Source organism: Galeopterus variegatus, unplaced genomic scaffold (assembly GCF_000696425.1).
Source record: "Galeopterus variegatus unplaced genomic scaffold, G_variegatus-3.0.2 Scaffold2070, whole genome shotgun sequence".
Taxonomy (NCBI): Eukaryota; Metazoa; Chordata; class Mammalia; order Dermoptera; family Cynocephalidae; genus Galeopterus; species Galeopterus variegatus.
In genome coordinates this window covers 142,518-166,119 of record NW_007728181.1, presented here as the reverse complement: position 1 = coordinate 166,119, position 23,602 = coordinate 142,518, and the positions used below count along the sequence as shown (strand labels likewise).

At 34.5% G+C, this 23,602-nt stretch overlaps 1 protein-coding gene across 1 annotated transcript in view; it reads right to left on the bottom strand.

Moving 5' to 3' along the window:
- The window catches only part of LOC103596673 (dystrophin-like), a gene marked incomplete at its 5' end in the record, with an annotated part of 285,255 nt that overhangs the window by 120,987 nt on the left and 140,666 nt on the right, over positions 1 to 23,602 (bottom strand). Inside the window, 2 exons of the mRNA XM_008580348.1 lie at positions 19,982 to 20,131; positions 22,705 to 22,839. Coding sequence (XP_008578570.1) covers positions 19,982 to 20,131; positions 22,705 to 22,839 — 285 coding nt within the window. The remainder of the gene's footprint in view (positions 1 to 19,981; positions 20,132 to 22,704; positions 22,840 to 23,602) is intronic.

The following is a 23,602-nucleotide window of genomic DNA, read 5'->3' as shown; positions in this document are numbered from 1 at the left end:
TTCAAGCTTTCTGCCCATAGCAAGTGAGTGGAGCTCCAAGACCATCACCTGCAGAATCTGGGAGTCCTAAGTAGATGGGGATGGCACCTAATTACCAACTTACACTCTTCTTATGTATCTGGCCAATTCAGAAATTGTATACTTACTTGAGGGGTTAAAAACATAGATGATAACACAGTGAAAAGATGAGAAGCCTATATTTCCTAGTACGTGGTGTGGCAAAAACTTTTCTGTAGATCAGGTGGACACTGAAGACAGTAGCCATGTTTGAGCTGTCGAGCAGGAACACTGCCTGTGGAGCAAGAGTGCCTCAGGATCAAGAGGCTTGAAAATGTTTTTACAGAACATGTTTTTCTTGCTAAAGAAATGGAATGATGGAAGAGCTCAGCAAGATCTCTTAAAGAGCCCACACTTGCATCCCAGAGAAAACCAATGTTCATGTCCTTGTTACACAAAACACAAGAACGCCACAAAAAGGCTAGTTAATAGGAGACATTTGCCTATTTTCCTTCATTCCTACTTCCCAGCCCAATAGAAAATAACGTGACTCAGACGGAGTAAGGAAAGGAGGTGGAGGTACAGGGTAGAAGGTGATCACTCTGTCCTTCTGGGGCAGGTCACTAAGGCCATGACTTAAGCTTGAGCTGGAAACAGGAATGATCACTGAACTGAACGTGAGATTGAAATTTTAAATGAACCAAATTAGATTGAACTGTTTATGAACACAGAGGACACAAAGTAATGACCCCATCCTATTCAGGATGACAGTGAGAAATATTAATCACCCATCTGTTTAAGGTAAAACCATTTCATGTTTGTTCCCTATCTGGTTCAAAGTACATAGAAAACTATGGACACTGTCCATGAATTTGGCACTTGCTAAACTGAAGTAGCAGCAGAGGAAAACCACAGTTATCAGGAATAGCTAAAATGTGGTCCAGGAAAAGACAGGAAATGGTTTATGGATGGCATGAATAGATAGATAAAGAAGCACCTGGGAAATATCTGTGAAACACTGGGCATTATAGTAGCAATGCATGATTAAATGGCTAGGCAAGTTATGCTAATGTTTTTGTCTCATACAACGGCCAGAGAATTGCACGTTTTATACCCATCTACTGATATAGATGGATTTAAAAAGTCCATGTGTGGACTATTGCTCCTATCAAATGCAACACTTTGCCTACTGATTGATAACATTACTGAACAACCAATTCAAAATTCTGAAGCATAGTTTTAAGCTTTTTAAAAAGGCATGCCATAAAAACACCAGGAATTATTTTAGGACTCCTAGGGATGTTCTATTTATCTCAGAAACAGATTTTTGCAATGTTTAGTTGTTTAGAAGTGGCAGGAAGACATCCTCAAGGAAGCTGAAATTTGAGGCAAACCTTGGGCCCATATGGTAGACCTGGATATCTTTGGGTGTGATCACAGATGAACTTTTCATTTTCCATGATTTCAAATGGTCTATGAAAGTAATATATTCCCACAAACTTGCATATACAGTTTCTGGATATCTTGGCATGCTTATAACAGCTTGAGGAAATAATGCCTTTCAAGAAGAATCATGGTTAGATTTTTGCAAAGGAAATTAAATGGAAATTAAGAAAAAAGAACAGGGGGAAGAATATAATTTAAAGCAGGAAGACCAATTTGCTAATGCTCACAGTCTCAGCAACCATCAAAAGATTCACCTCATTGTGTTCTTTGTTTGTTTGTCTGTTTTCAAATTAGTCTGTCCTATTTTTTTCTGAAGAATAAGGGCCCACACTATATTCCGGTAAGTAAAATCAAATAAATAAAAACAGTTTTGTTGCTTTAAGCCATTTTAGATATAACTCTTATGGGAGGCTTGGCACAATTGGTTTTTATGGTATGTTTGTTAATGCATTTGATAGGGATGTAGGCTCTAAATAATTACAAGATATGCACATGTTTATATACATATTCTGTAGATATAAAAAGAAGGTTACGTTATTCTCAAGGACATTCTAGATTTATTTGTGTTAATGTCACAGGGTTTAAACATACTGGGAAGAAAAACCAAAAACCATGTGCATGAGCTCTCCATAATTTCCCTTATAGGAAAAGAATATAAATGTTAAAACCATTTGTGTCATGGTTAGTTGGAACTTCATCTGTTATAGGTCTTAGCAGGTCATTGAAGTTCTTCTGTGACCTCTGAGGGAAGCATACTTGAAAGTATTATTTGGGAATCACTTTATCAATGGAATTTGACATCAGATAGCCATTGCTTTCAAGTAAAGCATTGATGGAATGGTCAATGAGCTGTAGAGTAATATATCTAAGACATTTTCGGATTTTTACTGCATTCATTTATCTTTATGGGTAGACAAATGAAATTGGTCTTCTGACCTGACACAAGCAAACTGATGCCTTATTTTACATTCAAAAAGAAAGTGATGCAAGTATAATTCAGTAAACCTAGAAGGAATCTAAAGAGTTCATCTTATCCAAGCCTTCTCAAGGTAACTTCTGAGGCATCCCTGGTGAGTAAACTTTTTCTGGCCCAATGGTGGTCTCTGGCTGCACATATATGCTCTTAACATGAAAATCTAAATTTTAGGCCCTTAATAATTTATCGATTTCATAAATAATTAAATTCTGTTCTGATACATAAAAGTGAGACAGAATCAGAGTCTAGGGATTAATTGGGTCAGGATTGAGACCACATGTTCAAGAAACATATAGAGTCTAGATATGGATCAAAAATCCAAATCTTGGGGTAAAATCAAGTTGTAGCAAAAAGTAATGAATGGAGGTCATAATGAATGGAGAAACAAAGGGAGGCATGTAGCCACTGAGAAACTTAGTTGATTTCTGGAAATTGCTTCTATTGTTGTCCCAGGTAGTGACACATGCAGTGACTCTCCTAATACAAGTATAGATAGGGGAAAGACAGGAGTCAAAATTAGAAAAATTGTAGCTGGGGCTTCTAAGCTGAGGCATGTAGGTAATTAGCCAAGAGGAGACATACCCATATGAGAGAGAGTCTACTGAGACCAATGCATGTAAGATTGGTGGTTGTGAGTCGACTAGTCTTTGCTATGGAAATGAACTAAACAGTTGATACTGCCCTTAGAAAAGGGCAGTGATATCCAATGAGCACAGTATTGTGACAAACATCTCAGTGTACACCCCTTGTTATTAGTCAATCCCTCCACTCAGGAATTCAGACTCTTAGGATAAAGACTGGACACAGTATTTCCTTCCGGCTCCCTGGAATTTATATGATGTGTGGGGAGCACATCTGTCATAATCCCTTTTACAGAGCAGCTAAGGATGGTCACCAAGATTGGCTATGAATAAAACAGCTTTCAGTCTTCAGTCAGGTAGTCTCAAATATCACCTCGATTACCAGAAATGGTACTTTTCTGATGCACATTAGAGATCTCCGCTGGATTCCTTTTACTGGGATGTAGGCTCCTAATATTCTGAGGCCACTGTTCAGGTTCCCTTGGAATAAAATTCCATGGACTCTGTTGTCCTTTGTGGCCAACCATCATTCAGATTGTTTCTTACTTAAAGTTGTATCTGAGAAACTGAAAAATCCCATTTTCTCCTGAGATATCTGGAATGACTGATTCTTTTTCATCCTTTCTAAATGCATGAAGACTAAAAATATTTATTTATCACAAATACTGCAGATGACTTCCATGGCTCTGGAGAAGTTCAAGTGAAAGATAGAGTATATTTATGCCTTTCTGTCACCCTAATTATCCACATTACGCTAAAAATTTCCCCAGGTCTAGCAGTAAATATCCACACTATTTTGTCCTAAGGTTATTATGAGGCTTTCCAATCTTTTGTTTTCCAAGTTGATAAGATAGACAAGGCTGCGGATTTGTAGAAAGGAACTCCTTCAAGAGTCTTGGGCTTTGATATGATGCATGTGGCTGGAATGTGCACCTCGAACAGCAGGAGCAAGATGTAAGGAACAGCTGCTTTTTTCTTCTGCTTCTAAACATTCTGTACAGTGCTTGAGCAGTAGGTTGGGAGTGCAAAAAGAAGACTCGTGTGTTGATGTGAGCATGGGGAACAGATGAACACTGGCAAAGTAGTGCATTATATTCAATTATTTGTAAGAGACCATGATCCTCTAGAATGTTCTTGAGAAACATTAAGCTGGCTGAAATAGACATAAATTGATACCAAACATCTTCTTTCTCCTTCCCTCACCTCCTACCAGTGGCACCTTCTCGTTATCTGTGGATGAAACCCATTGTGCTGGAATTGTTGGCATGGGGAGGAAAAAGCAGGTCTGAGGTAATAGGCTGTCACTCGTAGTATTCTTGTGCTTGTCATAAGTCAGATATAACTGAAGATTAAGTTGTGGACAATGTCTACAGCCATGCAGGACTGCTTAGTGACTTCACCACAGAGAATGTTTGTTCCATCTAGATCATGGTCAGGAGTGACAGAGAGGTAGCATAGTGAAGATCATAGTGATGCCCTTTCTATTCCATCAAAAGTTTGCTGTGGTTTTCTAGAAAGTGTTCATTCTGCCCTAGCAGGGAGCTGTAGCTGTGAAGGACAGCTACTTTTTCCTCTGATTAGTTTAGTTGTTCGTGAATGAACATAAGCTTCATCTCTGGAATATAGAGATCACCCTGTGATAAGCAGTGCACGGGCATGAAAATGTCAGTGGTCCACAGTGGGAGTGAATCTGAGACATGGGGCACATTAGCAAAGTGGACTGCCTTAAACATTCTCATGTAAAGGTCTAGACCAGGGTTCCCAAACCTGAATAATCATCAGACTATAGAAGAACTTTTCCAAAGTTCCTAGACTCGATCAAAATCTACTAAATTAGAAATTCAGAGAAAGTAGAAAGGGAACTTGTGTAGACTAAAGTTCCTGTACTCTTCTATCTGTGTGATTTTGATGATTAGCCAGAATTGAGAAGACCTCTAAAGAGTGGTTTGAAAGAAAAGATGCTTTTAATAAGAAATAAATAATAATGAATATTTGAGCTCACTACAAAAGAGAGCAAAGAGCAGAGTGCTATTAAATTGGCATGTCTCAATGTAGATCAGAAAACAAAATGAAATTTGGTAAGGTTTAAGCAGAAAGCAAATCTCCAATTTTATCTAATATATTAATGGCAACTTACTAATGAATATGCATTTTTGTTCCTCATTCCATACATGGATTTCTCTGAGACATGAGAATACATTGCAAAGAAACGTTGTTCAATACTCTCTCTCATTTCTCTTTTTTTAAAGAAATAGACAGGTAATTTTAGTGCAGTTTTCCCTGAATATTAAATAACAAATTTGACCGTTCAACTGTAAGAATCTATGAAGTAGCTTAAAAAGAGAATGGTTTAAAAAGAGCATAGAGTAGTAAAGTAAGATGGAAGAGACAGATGGATATTAAACTTGAGAATAGTGTTTTATCTTATGGGAGTTAAATATTAATTGTAAACTGTAATGAATTGTAAGTAAAATTATAGATAAGCTTCATTAAAATAAAGATAAAGGCTGGCTGGTTTGCTCAGTGGGTTAGAGTGCAGCCTTGTAACACCAAGGTTATAGGTTCAGATCTCCATGCCAGCCAGCCACCAAAAAATATCAAAAAATAAAAAATAAGATAAAGATAAAAACTCCAGAATCTTTTTGAGAAGGTACAAAGATAATACAATTAAAAGAAAAACTTCAATCCAAAAATCTATTCCTAAAATGCTAACTTAGCAATCCATACAAATGATTTAATTTTTGCAATTTACGAGTTTTTAGGCCTTCCTTCATATTACATTTTTATTAATTATTAATGCCCTCTTTTGCTACTCCAACATTAGAGGAAGAAGCTCAACCACCAAATTATAAGAAATTTAAAGACAAGATATCTCTAAATGAATATATTCACACTCATTCATTAACATTTTAATGCTCTCCCAAAGGTTATAATTGGTCTAGAGTGAATATTTAATATGTAAATATTATTTATATATTAAAATATAATGCTTGAGTACATATATATATATATATGTTTATATATATATATGTGTGTATTTAAATACATATATGTGTGTATGTGGGTTTTTGTGTCCCTTTGTGTCTTGATTAAAAAAAGCTAATATGCTAAGTTTGGCATACATACTCGTGCAGGCAAGAAAAATTTAACTAGTGCATTTTAAAAAAATTTATCAACATACAATGTAGCTGGTTTTCATGTCCCTAACTACTGTCTTATAAAATATTTCAGAAATGTCAGTGCAAGTGGCCATGTGAACATTATTTACTGAAGTTGGGTAAATTATATTTAAAGACAATGATGTGATTACTACTTACCAAAAAAATTCCATGATACATGATGATTCAAATAAGAATGAAACGTGTTTATCATGGACCTTTTTACTGTGAAGATTATTTACTCTTTCCGTTCTTGTATGTATAACATGGAGAGTAATTAAATTCAAAATACAAGATGTATATTAAAGTACTATTAAAAACTCACACAAATGATGGTAGAAAAAGAAAGATATCTTTCTCAGATAACAGAAGATACAGCAAATAAAGAAGGAGAAAAACTGTTTTCTAATTTATAAAGAAAATAGCATACACACTCATGTCTATTTTTCTTACATTAAAGAGAGCTGGGCTATTGGGTTTATTACCTATGGGTAAATTTCACACAAGTGAATTTTTTCACCTCAAAATGTAATCACTCTTACCCTATTATTCAATTAAAATTATTACGAGAGCAAGTTGCTTAGTCCAGTACTCAGCTCAAAAATGAAGTCACCTTGAACACAGATGTTTGCCATAACAGTCTGCTTGTGGTGCAACTTTTATATAAACATTAAAGTTTTATTGCAGAGCATTCAACCTAGGGAATTCAAGATTCAAGATATCCAGCATATTTTTTTTTCACTGTAAGGAAAGAAAACATCCAATTCAAAACATGGAAGAATATAATCCTAAAAACTGCATCCATTATTAACCTGTTAAAAATAAGATAAAAATTCGACCTTTCAAAATATTAAAACACTTATTGTTGGTTGACCATTTCCAGTAAAATATTCTTAAGCAATGATATTCTATAAAAATAAGTCTAAGTTTTTAACTTCCAAATATTTTCAGAAGCAATTTTGGTGTAAAAATAGCCAAATATATAAAAGGACACTTGGAACTGGCTTCATGTGCATGCAACCTGTGCAGTCACAGAGTATCCCATGCTTAGGAGAGCCCACATTTGGTTTAATGCTCTGCTGTTGCCATCTTGCAATTCTTAATTTTGAACGAGGGGCCCAACATTTTCTTTTTGCACTGAGCCCCGAAAATTATGTAGCTGATCACGATTACAATAATTTGGAAAAAAATGGCCAATAGATAAAAGGCTAGTATAAGAATCTACACCAAACTGGATAAACTAAAGAGATTTTAGAAAATACATGAAATTCACAGTAGAGGCACCAGGACACAGTGACATCACTGGTGGAGGAAAAAATGAATGAATATTCAATAAACGATTTCAAATATAAACATAATGGGAAGAAAAGACTCCAAAGACAAGGCAATTAGATGTTTCAGGATATAACGTTATGCATTTTGGAGATGCTAACTAAAGATAATGCAAGCAGAAGTCCATTTACTTTTGATTGTCCATGTGTCTACATGTGTGTTGTTCTGAATAAAATGATTAGTTTGTGGAAAACTGTGGGAGAAAGTCAGATAATTAACTTTTCCCATTGCAAATCATTTTATTGACTACTACCCAGTCCACAATATTATTTGCTAACACTTCTGCTAATTTTAAATGGATATTTACAACAAAAGAGCTCCTATTCCAAATACTTTTCATTGTTACTTCCTCAATTGCACCATTTCTTTTCCCTCATGCCCCTTTCTGCATGCCACCAACCCTATACAACCTAAAAATAGATCTAGCTCCCTCTCAGGGATGGAGTACTTCATGAATAAATTATCTCAGCCTTATTACTCTCCACGTCAAAATAACTTTGTATTTTCTGAATTTTCTCTTTTCCACTTCCAAAGTCAGTCCTCCCATTTTTCTCATGTATCCTATCCTGTAAGGCCTTGCTCTTACATATTAACTATGTCTCTCCATTGGATCTTCCCTTAGATTACAAACATGCTTAAATTTTCACTATCTTGAAAACCAACCAACCAAATCTTCTACAATCAACCTAAGTTACTGGACCTTCTCTCTGACTTTTTCATCATCAAACATTTATTGCCTCTATCACTGTCCCTTTCCTCTTTTATCTCATTTTAATCTCCTCACATTTGTCCCTCCAGCACTTTGGAACACAACAACTGTAATTAATGAGGAAAAGAGTGAACAGGACTTGAGCAAAGTAAGCCAGCTAGTAGTAACTACTGTTTTAAGTACTAGATTCTGCATTGTCTATATGGACAATTTAGAAAGAATAAAGGTAAAAATTATTGTAAATGTTTTCATGTACCAAGAGAGGAGTTAAATATTAAACCTTGGCTGATTCTTTGCTAACTCTATACCATTTTAGAGAAAATTCAGTAGCTCATGACATTTTACTCTTACAGCTTACCTTATTTGTATATGTCCTGATAAATTTGAATATATCCAAAATCTTAGTCCATGATATTGATCAGGTCACTAGCCTTATTGTCCTAATATTTTTTGCTAAAAATCATACCTAAACCTTATCAACAAAATAGATAAAGAGTTAGCATTTTTTAAAGACATTTGACTTCTTCAATCATCTAGAGCATAGGTTTAATATCATCTCTTTATGGCCACAGCCTATTTATACCCACAGACGAATATTTATATTTTTCTCTTAAGGACACACTAGTATAAAGAGGTCTGATGGAGTATGGATGTGTTGTCCCCTCCAAAACTCATGTGGAAATTTGATTCCCAATGTGGCAGTGTTGGAGATTAACTGAGTCATGGAGGTGGATCCCTCCTGAATGGATTAATGCTCTCCCTGGGGGAGGGGAGATTAATGAGTGAGTTCTAGCTCTGTTAGTTCCCAGGAGAGCTGGTTGTTTAAAGGATCCTGGCACCTCCCCCCTCTCTCTCTCTTGCTTCCTCTCGCCATGTGATTTGCTTGTATCCATAGCTGGCTGCCTGTCGCTTTCCACCATGAGTAGAAGCAGCCTGAGGCCTGTGCCAGATGCAGCCGTGCCAGAATCATAAGCCAAATAAACCTCTTTTCCTTATAAATTACCCAGTCTCAGGTATTTCTATTATAGCAACACAAAATTAACTAAAACAAGGTCTAAAAGGGGACTTAGTGTTATTGACGTTAAAATAACCTGATTAATACAGAAAAATAGAGGTGGTTTCTGTACCTCTCATTGCCTGCCAGATGACATTTATATCTGTTGAGAACACTTTCAGATTTGCTGAGAGAGAGACTGGTAAAGAAAGGGAGGAGCCAAAGTTCATTTTAAGGTTTCAGGTCTGAGAAATCTAAGGAATGAATTGCCATTAACAAGGATGAAGGAAACTGTGTTGAGTAGCTTTGATAGGGGCTCAAATCTGAGAATGTTAAGTTTGAGTAGCCTATTACATATATTTCAAGCAGAAATATATGTAAAATTTGAGGGTGGATATTGGTCTGGAGTTTAGGGCAGAGGTCTGTGCCAGAGACAATATATCTAGAATCATTAGCATGTAAATGATATTTAAAGACAAGACTCTGTATAAAATATCAAAAAGAGTGGTACAGAAAGGACAGAGAACATGAAGATTACAAATTGTTTTATACACAACTGGATCCGGTTTGCCAGTAATATTTTTTGAACTTTTTCTTACATATTTATGAGTGAGGTTGGCATGAGATTTTCCTTCCTGTACCATTTTTATCAGAATTTTGATTTTCTAACCTTAGAAATTTCAACCTAATATATTGCCTTATGCATTCTATTCCCTGGAAGAGATTGTTGAAAGTTGAAATTACCTACTCCTAGAAAGGTTTGTGATCAAATTTGTGTTCAAATTTAACTGAAAATAATCTCAGTCTCCTGTATTCTTTGTGGGAATATTTTCTTAACTGTGATTAAATTTCTAGCTCTCTTCAGGATTTCTGTATCATCTTTCATCTATTTTGTTGTGATATGTTTGTAGAAGTTCATCCACTTCATTTAAAACTTCAAACTTATTTTTGTAAAAGTTTTAGCATTTTTCTGTTACCTTTCAAAAGTGAATCTGAAGTTATTATGATAACATTAATATACTTAAGATAGTATTTTTTGTGGCTTCTCACCTTTTTCTTGATCTACCTTGCTAGAAGTTCATTTATTAGTCTAATTAAAACACAAACATGGGCAATTTAGATTTATTGATTGCATGTTGTTTTTATTTCCTTTATTTCTGCTCTTAAATTTGCTCTTTCCATTCACTTTGCATGCACTTATTCTATTTATCCCCATATTGAGATGGGCTGTTACCTCATTAATTTTCAGTCCTTTTTTTTAAAGCACTAAAAGGAGCCCATGAGCATTTTAACTATCCATTTTGACTTTATATTTGACCCATGAATGATTTACTTTGGTTATGTATTTGTTATTTACTCTAACTTGTTACTAATTTTAAAAAGTATTTGAGAATACCAAATACGTGAAATGTGTTGAGGCTTCTATGTACTTGAGACAAATGTAACAGCATGATTTGGGATTTCTCTATATTATTAACAATTAACCATCACTATCTTTATTAACTTTTGTCCGGTGTGTTGAAAGAAAGAGGCACTGAAGTCTCCTGTCATGATAATACAGTTGTATATTTCTTCTTGTTATTCTGTTCGTTTTTGCTTTATGTATTTAAAAGTTATTTTACCAGGGACATACAAGTTTTAGAATTGTTATGTTTTGCTCTACTTTATCTTTAATGACACAGACCTTAATGGCTACTTTATTGAATATAAATTAGGTGCCCAAGCTTTATATTGATTAATCCTTAATAAAAAATTATGTTTCCATTCTTCCACCTTCAATATGTTTCCTTATGTTTTATGCATCACTTCAAATTATACTACAAAGCTAATGTAACCAAAACAGGCTGGTACTTGTGTACAAATAGACATTCAGACTAGTGGAGTAGAATTGAGAACCCAGAAATCGCTCCTCACACTTACAGTCATCTGATATTGGGAAAAGGCAACAAAAACCTATATTAGGGAAAAGACTGCCTCTTCAACAAGTGGTGCTGGGAAAACTGGATATCCATATGCAGAAGAATGAAAGTAGATATGCACCTCTCACCATACAGAAAAATCATCTCAAAATGGATTAAAAACTTAGGTATAAGACCTGAAACCGTAACATTACTAAGGGAAAATATAGGTGAAACACTTCAGCAACTAGATCTGGGCACAGACTTTATGAACATGAGTCTGAAAGCACAACAGAAAAAGAGAAAATAAACAAATAGGACTATATCAAACTAAAAAGCATCTGCACAGCAAAGGAAACAATCAACAGAGCGAAAAGACAACCTACAGAGTAGTAGAAAACTTTTGCTAACTATGCATCTGACAAGGGATTAATATCCATAATATACAAGGAACTCAAGCAATTATACAGTAAAAAACAAATAACCCAATTAAGAAAATGGGCAAAGGAGCTGAATAGACATTTTTCAAAGAAAGACATACAAATGGCCAACAAGTACATGAAAAAAATGCTCAACATCAATAGTCACCAGGGAAATGCAAAGTAAAACTACATTATAATCAAAAAGATGGTGAATAACAAATGGTGGGGGCGCATAGAGAGAAGGGAACACTCCTACACTGTTGGTGAGACTGTAAATTAGTACAACCACTACGGAAAACTGTATGGAGGTTTATCAAACAACTACAGATAGATCTTCCATATGATCCAGCAATCCCACTTCTGGCTGTATACCAAAAAAAAAATGCAAATCATCATGTCGAAGGAACACCTGCACTGCCATGTTCATCGCAGCTCTGTTTACAATAGCCAAGATATAGAACCAACTTAAATGTCCATCAATGGATGATTGGATAAGGAATACACCATGGAATACTACTCTGTCATAAATAACAACCACAGAAAAATGAAATACTCCCATTTGCAACAACATGGATGAGCCTGGAGAAACTTATGTTGAGTGAAATAAGCACAGCACAGTGGGATAAATACTGCATGTACTCACTCATAAGTGGGAGCTAAGAGAGAAAGAATGAAGGAAAGAAAGACCAAAGTAGTGCATTGGACTTACAGAGGGAGAGATTGGATACAAAGTGGAGTGGGGGAGAAGGGGGTCGGGAGAAGGAGGTTGGGAATAATTGGGTGGGGGACATGGGGATCCATCAATGGATGATTGGATAAGGAATACACCATGGAATACTACTCTGTCATAAATAACAACCACAGAAAAATGAAATACTCCCATTTGCAACAACATGGATGAGCCTGGAGAAACTTATGTTGAGTGAAATAAGCACAGCACAGTGGGATAAATACTGCATGTACTCACTCATAAGTGGGAGCTAAGAGAGAAAGAATGAAGGAAAGAAAGACCAAAGTAGTGCATTGGACTTACAGAGGGAGAGATTGGATACAAAGTGGAGTGGGGGAGAAGGGGGTCGGGAGAAGGAGGTTGGGAATAATTGGGTGGGGGACATGGGGAACAAATGCAATTTGTGGTAATGGGTATGCTGCCAGTATGAATCTGGCCCTCACATCATGGGCTTGAGGGGTGACAATCAGCTTTGTTTCTCATGAATAGTCACAAATCAATAATTTTTTTTTTTGAATTTTGATGTTTTAATCTAGTTTGAACATCTCTACCTTTATGGAAGGAATTTACCGAGTAAATAGTAGTGTGACTAGTAATGTATTTTTTTACCATTTTTCTGTTTTATGTTCATATCACATTTGTTTGTTTTCTCCCTTTCTTGTGTTATTGTGTATTGATTGAGAATTTTTCCTTCTATTATTTTAACTTTTACTTTAATTACTTTCACTTCTCCTTCTGTGATTTTGACTATTTTAGATTCATTGTATAAGTGGTATCATGTAGTATTTATCCTTCCGTGTCTTGATTATTTCACTTAGTATAATGTCTTCCAGGTTTACCTATGTTATTGCAAATGGCAGAATTTCCTTCATGTTTTACATCTGAATAATATTTCATTATATGTATATGCTACATTTTCTTTTTCTGTTTATTTACCAATGGGCATTTAGGTTGTCTCCATATCTTCGCTATTGTGAATGATGTCACGTTATTTGAATTTGGTACCACATTCTGTAAATTATCCCTTTATTTTGTAACTCGTTTTTCTCAACTATCTAACATACATTAAATATACTCATTTACTCATTTGTGTTTTAATTTATAGAGTGATATTTTTTAATTTTAGTTGATCTACTTTGATTTTTCCAAATCTTTGTTAACTTTTACAGTGTTGTATTCCTTATTTTAAATTTTAAGTGGCTGGCTGGTTAGCTCAGTTGGTTATAGCATGGCCTTGTAACACCAAGGTCAGGGGTTCATATCCCTGTACTGACCAGTCAAAAAATATATAATAATCATTTATTTATTTAATATTCTACCTACTTATTTTATGCTGTACATCTGGCAATTCTAATATCAAAAATTCTAGGGGAGATGGTGTAAATTCACCGCATGTTGTGTATGCTGACGTCACTTCATAATGGCTTATTTTCTTGTTTGTATGTGGTGTTTTTTTTAATGTGAATTTAATTTTCATGAAGTTTAAATTGTGAGGATACTAAAGGCATTTTTCTTTGTAAAGGATTTGCATTTGCTTCTGACTAGTGCTAGGGTGCTTATTAACCTGGATCTATTTTAATGTAATCTTTTGTTTGTGTAGTCCTTGACCCTTGGTAGTACACACTCAAGAGATCCTCAACAAGAATAGGCCCACAGTTACAAATTTTCAGGTGAGATTATTATAATTATTCTTACTACTACTTTTCATTCACAGTGAGAAGAGAGACAGACACATTTTTATGTTGATACCCTCTGCAGACAGATAGAATTCCCCTGCCCATGAATTTACTGATGATATTACCCAACTTTATGTAGGAGCTCTGTTCACCTTTCCCATTTGCTTAAGCCTGAGGCCCAGATCTTTTTCTTACCAAATAGCTTAATTCACCCAAAGTGTGGGTTCCTAGTATTAGCTTTTGGCTCCAGGGCAATACTAGGGGCAGTGGTCATAGTTACATTACCTGTATGGCTTCAGTTTTATTCAGCATTTTTGGCCTGGCCTTTAAAGATTTACTTATGTTTCCCTGTAAGTAAGAACATATTTAAAAGAGTGTCTGTTGGGCACTTCCTAGCATCTTGGTGTTTTTCAGAGGGCATTTTGGAAGACTTAGTTTGTCTCACCCTTGGAAATGAAAGTCAGCCTCATCTCAACATCTGTGAAGCAAGCTAATCAAATCTATTGCATCAAACTAATGTGGGGATTAAGTTTGATATTATTCATAATTGCTTAGCAAAAGGACTGACATAAAACTGTGCTCAAAACCTGTATTACTATTAACATTATTGGAGATTGATATTTTAAAAAATAAACACTGACAAAATAATAAAGCGTATTATTTTATTAGAAAAATGGCTTTCCAATAAAATTAGACCTCATGACTGATATAATGTCACTTATTTTCCTGGATTACTTTACAGTGTTCCTTAAATCAATATTTGTCAATTCTAGTCTGTCTGTGCTAAGGCAGATATGATACTGAATGAACATTTCAAATTCATAATTACCCAGAACAATTAATAGGTTCCTCTAGCTGCCAACCAAGAGGTTGCTATTAAAGCAGAATAAACCAGTTTAGGTTTGATATTTTCTATTTTACTTTGCTATTTAATGTCAGGTGAAACAACTCACAGCTTTGAATGAGACAGACATGGGGGCATTAATAATCTATAACAAAGATGAAATATCACTAATAAAAAGAACTGGTAAGGGCTTTGGACTTCTAAAAGTGTGCTTTAATATTTAAGACTCTAAAATATTTTCTTTCAACTTGTCAGTGTTAATACTTTTAAGCTCATGTTGTAAGCTTTTTCTAAAAATTGAAAAACTAGTTAACTGCAATACTCACTTCTCAGGAGGCAGCTTTTACTTTCTGTTTCCCATTTATTTATTTTTTTAAATTGGTTATGAATATTCATGAGATACAAAGCTGATTGTCACCCCTCATGCCCAAGATGTAAAGGCCAGATCCATACTGGCAGCGTGCACATTACCACAAATTGTGTTTGTACCCCGTGTCCCCCACTCAATTATTCCCAACCTCCCTCACTCTCCCCCTTTCCCTCCAACTCCACTTTGTATCCAAAGGTATCCTCTCTCCCTCTGCAAGTCCAATGCACTACTGTGGTCTTTCTTTCCTTCCTTCTTTCTCTCTTAACTCCCACTTATGAGTGAGCACATGTGATATTTATCCCTCTGTGCTGTGCTTATTTCATCAACATGTTTCTCCAGGCTCATCCATGTTGTTGCAAATGGGAGTATTTCATTTTTTTTGTTTGTTTTTTTAAGGCAGAGTAGTATTCCATGGTGTATATACACCACATTTTCCTTGTCCAATCATCCATCGATAGACATTTAGGTTGGTTCCATGCCTTGGCTATTGTAAACAAGAGCTGCGATGAAAATGGGAGTGCAGGTATCCCTTCCATATGACTTTTAATATAAGCAAAGAATCACAGAGATTGGAGGTAATGGGGTTGAATGATCATGTGTCCAGTGCCTAAGCACAAAAAACTTGGGTCTAAATGCTCCATAGCTTCTTCCTAGTTTTTTGATGTTTGATACCCTTTTCATTTCTATAAAATGGGGTTATAAAAGATCCTATATCATAAGGTTATTGTGAGAACTAAGTGAGAAAATACATATTCGACAATTATACAGTAAATTAGTCTTTGCAACTATTATAATATTACTATTATTATTATGTATTTTGTAGTATTATTAAAATATCTTCTGCAGCTTGGTTACTCTGGTGGAGAAAAAAGCTATTATAAATAGTTGTAAAAATATGATTTGGTCTGATGTTTGAAGCCGTTTCTTGGCTTGCTAACCATCTTTCAAATTATTACCGTGAGTAGAAAATATAGTGCCTTATAATTATGAAGAGTGAAAGAGACTGAAAGATGCCTTTTAAAGTGATGGAAATAATTTATTACTTATCTGAATGCAAACTCACACTGAAATTAGGAATGGGATCTAGCATATCTCTTTTAAATATTCATAGGCAATAAAAACTCTGGCTGTTTGATTGATTTAACAGGCAATTGAATGTTACCTTAGCTTTGCATAATTGCAGCTATAAGAAACATTACATAGGCAATAAAAAATAACCACAAACCTCTGACATGGGCATTTAATTGAGAAGAAAATGGGTAAAGGCTCATCTTCAAATGAAAGGCACTTTGTATATTATTTGAAAAACTGTTTTTCTTTAGCCAACCAAAATAAAAATCAAGAAAATTACAGCTTAAAACAAATTCTGAATTCATGATTATAATACATTAATGTACAACATGGATTTTTTTGGAACATAAAAAAATCAATTCAAAAACATTGCTACTGTAATCATTTTATTTCCCCAGACCCTTAATAATTTATCCCAAGGCTCCATCTACACTGCATCAAAACAACAGTTTTTTCAACTAGGTAGTTGTTGGGAACTTCCAAAGGAATGATTTAGCTACAAATTACTAGGTGTTTCTCTATTTCTCTGTTACCTAAGTAGTTTGGAATTAATCAAAGTTCCCAAATTATACCCTAAGAAATAGGAAAGCCCTGTTACTACCCATCATTTTAAGCCAACAACATAACTTTAAAGTCACACCAGCTCATTAAAGACCACAGAAACAGAATTTGAGAAGGATATTATATCTAACATGATGTGGTTTTCAAGAAAGTCTGAAAGCAACAAATGCGCTTTTTTTTATTGCCTAATAACTCTCAGGTTATTATTGTCTAAATATCTAATATAAGCATAACCAAGACTGATTATATCAGGTTTATTTATTGTCATTATAACATTCTGCTTAATTGATTATTGAAATAGAACTGAAGAGCTTCTTCCAATTTTAAGACTTATAGAATGATAAAAATCCTTTTGTTCTATCTTATGCATTTTACTTAATTAATGGAGGCATGCATGTTTCATTATTTTTCATATTGGAATATGTGTACTTTTTCCTTATCTCTGACCTTGGTGGGATATACACACATATATGTGTACACACACACACACACACACACACACACACACACACACACACACACACACTTTTTTTTGAGGGTAGGCATTCTAGCATATGTTCTAGTAAAAATAAAAATACTGATGATTTATTGAACATGTACTATGTTTCTGGCACCATAGTAAGCACTTTCAACATAGTATTTTTATATTTTGCTTACAGGAACCCTATGAAGCAGGATCTCTTATCACAGATGAGGAAATAGCAGCTTGAAAACGTTACCCAAGGTCATATACCCAGTGAATTGTAGGGGGATTTGCCAGTTATCAATTTATTGTCTTTCATCATTGTCTTAATATACTGGAACTTTTTTCTCTTTACCAGCTGGAATGATGTTAAGTTTTATCAGCAGAGGGCGCTAGAGTGACGATGGGGAAGGTAACGGTTTCTCTGTTCCAGTGCGCTTTTACTTCTTTCTCACTTCTGTGGCTCTGGGTTGGCCTGTGGGTTGCCCAGCAGAGCTCATCTCATCCCTCGCCCCCTCGAAGAGTTCTAGCAGCACCCTCTAAGGGTAGTATCTGATAAATTCTATGGGTACCCCTCAGGCAAGTTAAGCGTGGGTGGCAAATCTATAGGCATTTTCCAGGAGCCCCACCTGGTTTTCCCAAGTTCAACAGTACCTACTGCAGGTAGCTTCCCAGTGAGTCCAATGGGAACACCAGCCAACTTCCAGCAAATTCAATAGCATCCTCCACAGGCTACTTCCCTGCGAATTTTGTCAGCATTCCATCCCAATATTCCCCTCACAGTAGCTTCAGCCCAGTGACTGTGAACTAGCTCTGAGTATGGCCAACCAAGCAAATTTCTTTGCCATCTTATGGGCTGTAGACGTTCTTTTCAAAAACGTTTGAATCCAGCCTTGGGTAGAGCTCTTCCCTTTCCAAGTCAGTTCCTGCCTTTGGTACTATCTTTCAGCCCTAGGGCATTATTTACAGTTCTTTCATATTCTATTTTAAAACTTAATTCCTAATAAATTGTTAATACTTCTCTTTATCAAATCTTTCCTGTTCAAGTGACCATGTAGTTTCTATGCCCTGTCTGGAGCCTGTCTAATACAAAGGGTTGTTCCAGCTCAAGTTTTTCTTACTCAAAATTCCATGCTTTATTTAACAGTTCAGTCCAGAATATAGCAGAGGTGTTCAAACAAGGTTTATTGTTGAGTTGAATTATTATTTATGTTGGGGGAAGTATCAGGTTTCACACCAAAGGCCTTTTGAAATATAAGGCAATACGTAGTTTTGTGTTTATAAAGGATGGCGAGATAATTACATAAATAGGGTTGATGCCAAGATCAGGTTAGAGAGTAGTCCATTCCTAAGGACAAAACAAATCAACACCTAACAATGTTAAAGATTAAAAGCTGGGCCTTTTCATAACTTAATGAAGGTTAGTCTAAAATGTGACTTGATATTTTTGCTTGATCTATAATCTCTTACCTGACATTAATATTCAAATATAAATAAAAGCAAATTCTAATTCTATGTCAAAATCCAAATTTAAATGACCTTCAATTCAGTTGCCACCTAGGAATATCTACTTTGACTCATATCCAGTAACAGTGCAACAATGGTAAATGGTCAAGAGACTGTTTGGAATCCCCCTTTTTAAATCTCCAATCCCTTATTTTGACATGAAGAGATATGGAAAAACTACTCACCAAATATAGTGGCAGGATTAAAGGCTGGAAGTGGTTGCTGGCATATTCACATGGATCTGCCCCACCCTCACCTACTTCTCTTCGGAATCGGAGAGAGGAGGTTGTTCTACTCAGGAGTTTTCTTCCAACTCATCGGCATATAAAATATGTCCCCCACCTAAATATCAAAAGGTTTCCTGCACACTCTCCTAGTTACCACTCCCTTAGCCTCTTTTGTTCCCTTTCCACCTTATATGGATATTATTTCTTTTTATGTACTGCACACACTTGGAAATCAATAAATGCTTGCTAAACAGGGATTTTTTCTTACCTCTTACCAACTGTAGAACAGTGTCTCACATGTAGTAGAGGCACTCAGTAAATGGAAATGAAACTAAACTTCATTATGAAATAGGGTGTTTTTTTTGACAAATAGTCCATCAAATATCCCATTCTTGATTTAGAAGACAGTATGTAAAACACTGTTTGACTAGGAGAAATATGTTATTTTGTTTTATTGTTGATTTGAAAAATCATGCCACATGTAAATTCAGAAATAAGAAAATTTCTCATTATATATAAATAATAACTTTTGTATATTATTTAGGAAGAATCAACAATATTCATGGTACTGACAGAATCACATATATTATTAGCAGATTACGTGTGACCATAAAAAATGTGTGTGGGGTGGAGAGAGAGGGGGAGAAAAAGAAAGAGAGGGAGGAAGAGAAAAAGAGGATACCCACACATATTGGTTAATCTTGGCTAAGGAAAAGATCTCTGTGGTTAGATAAAATCTGACTTTCAATACTAGGTTAACTATTAGTTTCCGGTCCTGAATATGATACTGTTATTGGCATGTTTCTGTTTCCTGTTAAAAATCCTACTTAGCAATATTTTTGTAAGATTGAATGATATAACACACATGTAAAAAAATTAACCAGTGTCTGGCATTGAACAGTCTCTCAAACCTGGAAGCTGAGTTAATATTTAAAGTATTCCTCGTTTTATCTGAGAGGGTTATATTTGCTATGCATTTATGCAAATTAGATTAAAGAGATTTTTCACATATCATCATACCTCTTCATGTAGTTCCCTCCAACGAGAATTAAATGTCTCAAGTTCCTCATTGATCAATTCATCCATAACTCCTCCATCTGTTAGGGTCTGTGCCAATATGCGAATCTGATTCGGGTTATCCTCTGAATGTTGCATCAAATTTTCAAGTGACTGAAACACATTTGCAATAATTACTACTTTTCTTCTTTTTCTAAATACATTGAATTAACACAAAATGCTTAGTATCTTCTGATTTACATATAATTAAGTCATGAGCAATTGAAAGCAAGATTTAATTGGAATAATAAAACACGAAGGAGCATTGATGTTTCGAAAAACAACATTGCTCTATGTGAATCTTCACAGGTTTGTGGTAACATTGTGTACTGAGCACCGAAAAAATGATTTGCAGCTATCTTCCTCCTTGATGTTTCCTACTCTAAAACCAGGAAAAGGAAAATACTCCATTTTTCAACTTCTGTTATAGCTAGTGGTGTCAAGGTGACATGATTCTGAAAATATATGTAGGTAGAGTCTCTCAAAAAGAAACTCCTTTGCCCTTCATAATTTTTTACACATACACAGTCTGGAGGTAAACCCGCCATCTTTGGACTGCGAGGTCTTTCATGCTCAGGAAGTGTGAGGAGAAAGAAAAAGAGCCTGGGTGCCTCATCCTGTGTTTGAACCATAATCATTCTTGGGTAACCTCCCTCCAGTCTTCTTTTTGTGGTGAGAACAGATTATTTTATGAGCTTAAGCCATTGTCTGATTTTCTATTATTTACAGCCCTATGATCCCTAGCTGATATACTATTAAAAATTGACAACGTTGCCTGGCTAGATGATACAGGGAAAAGGAATCTCAGTGTCAGGTTTAGGTATGTTAGAAAACAAGTGATTCAATATCATCTCACTGGATCTGAAACATGTCTACAAAATAAGTAATGAGCATCATATTCTAACCAATTCACTCAATGCTCTATTGTTTCCTTTGTTTCAAAGGAATGAAAATGTCCCAATACATATTTGTATTTTCTTATATATCTACCATTTCTCAAATTTTGAGAACCTTAATATATTTTCATGTTAAATTTTGAGGAATGCAAAACATAGTGTATTCCTAAATGAGTTTGTACAATAAATATGACTATGAAATATTTAAAAGGCCATCACATTTTTAGTAGAAATTGTTATTATTAACAGCTTTCCTTGTACTTGTAAATTTTATCACTTCTAGCAAATCTTAACTTTCCAAATATATATTTTAATGGATATATTTATTTTCTTTATAAGTCCTAATAAAGTACATAGGTTGCTCATTCAAGAAAAAAAGTGGACTAAAAGCAACAAAGCAAAATTAAAGAATCTTGAGTTGCAAGAAAACTTAGCTATGCAGTTTTTCTACCATTGACGAACAATGGTTAAGCCCTTTTCTACTCAAAATGTCTTCCTGAATGAACAGCAGCAATATTGCCAAAGAATCAATTTAACTTAAAATTATCAATAGAAATAGGAAGCTTTTGTCTCCCTTCCCTTTTCTAAATAGTCTGTTACTGCCTCAAGTTTTCTTGTCTTCGTTATTTTTTTCTGAACATGCCTTAGCTTTCAGCACATTGCTTAAAATGTGCTATCAAGAAATTAACATTGTACTCCATGTACAACCTGATCATTTCATAAGATAAATGCATCATCACACCCTTGTTCTGTCCACTGTCTTTTTACTAATGTGCTATAAGTTTGCTTTATATTTTCTGAATGATGCATCAGATTCTTGTTTCACAAGGAGTGGTCAGTCGATAAATGTCTCTGAATAGGACAGGACCAAAATTATAGTCCACTTGAGACCTCCCTCAATGTTCTTTGATACCTCTTCAGGTTTTACAATTTTCTTGTGAAAAAAGGAAGTTGGATAAAACGATCTGTAGGTTTCTGCTCTGATGTTCTTGGATTCCAATTCTATACTGTCTGAAGAAACATTTCACATTTTCTTCACATCTTGTATAATTTACACTTTTTATTTTGAAGATTTACAGAGGGGCTATACTACATACAGATCTGCATATACTACATTGCTAAAACTACATATTCATTACATATAAATGACAAGCCAAAAGTACAATAAAATGCATCAAGCATAAATAATTAAATGTCAGAAGTTAATATAATTAAAGCTTATTATACATGCAAACTCCTTTAAAATTTACTTACTAAAAGTCTCCAAAATAAAATTTGAAAATGTACTAAAATTTTATGGACATTTGAAAGATACATTTCTAACGTCAAAGCATATCCATTTAATACCTCGAAACATCATGTAAGGTGCCAATTTGTGATTTTAAATAATTTTAAGGTACGTTCCAACTTAGTAAATGTACCTGTTAAACTGAAGTAATGTTTCATATTATCATTCTGTTATGCTCTACTCTAAAGGAGCAAAATTGTGCATTAGATTTAAGTAGGTAAAGTGTCTACATAGAATTTAGTGATATAACAAAACATTCTCTTTGTAAAAGCTTATTTAAACCCTCTTTAAAACCTTGACACCAGGAAGGTTTTTAGAGGGATCAAAAGCTTTATCCAAAGTGCCAGTGCTGAGTGATGCATAGTAAATACACTCTCCTGCATGTAGGATTCTTCGTCCATATTTTTTATTATTTTCTTTCTTGAATTTATTTTCTATTTGGTACTTGACCTTTTTCAATACTGCATATAAATTGCCATCATTTAGATTAATTCACAACTTACGTCTAGCACCTCTGAGATTTCCTCAGCTCCACCAGGAACATTTTCAGTGGTTTTAAGTTTGAATTCTACTTCATTTAGCCACTTGTTTGCCTTCTCCAAGTATGACAATAACTCATGCCAACATGCCCACACTTCCTAAGAAAGAAATATATATCATATATTAAAAATCTGATAGAAAAGGGAATGTGAGACTGGTATTCCACTTTTAAAAATTCTGAAAATGTAACATATTATTTTGTAGCTTTTACAGTAGTAATTTAAAATGCCGCTAGTCATTTTGATCAGCTAATACATCTGTAATTACAAATCACTAAGAAAACATTTTATTTCACAAATAAATTCAAGATCCAGTGATTTGCTTTTTTAAATAAAAAATTTCAACAACGTTACAGTCTGGGAAATAGAAAAATAAAAACATATGTAAAAATGTACATATAAAACTAACTTCCTCATACTTCAACTATTACCACTTTTTTATGACCTCCTGTAAACTTTATCATATGTAAATAATTTGATGGTTAAAACTGAAATATGGATTTAACTATAGCTTTCTTTTCACTCAACATTATATCATACAAATTTTCTATATTGCTAAAAAGACACATTTTTTAATAAAGCTCTAAGGCTTCATTTATGTGGCTATATCTTTGTCTCCTTAACAGTAGCCATTTATTAGATAGTTACACTGTTTCTAGTTTTGTTTGCTATTCTAAATTTGTGGTGAACATGAATAGGGATTTTTTTCTATATTTCATATTACTTCTTTAAGGTATATTATCAGAAATAAAACTACTATTTAAAGTATATGGTTATTTTAAAATTGTCTTTGATATGTACTGTGAAACTGACTCATAAACATAAGTACTTTTTTTTTTTTTTTTTTTTTTTTTTTTTTTTT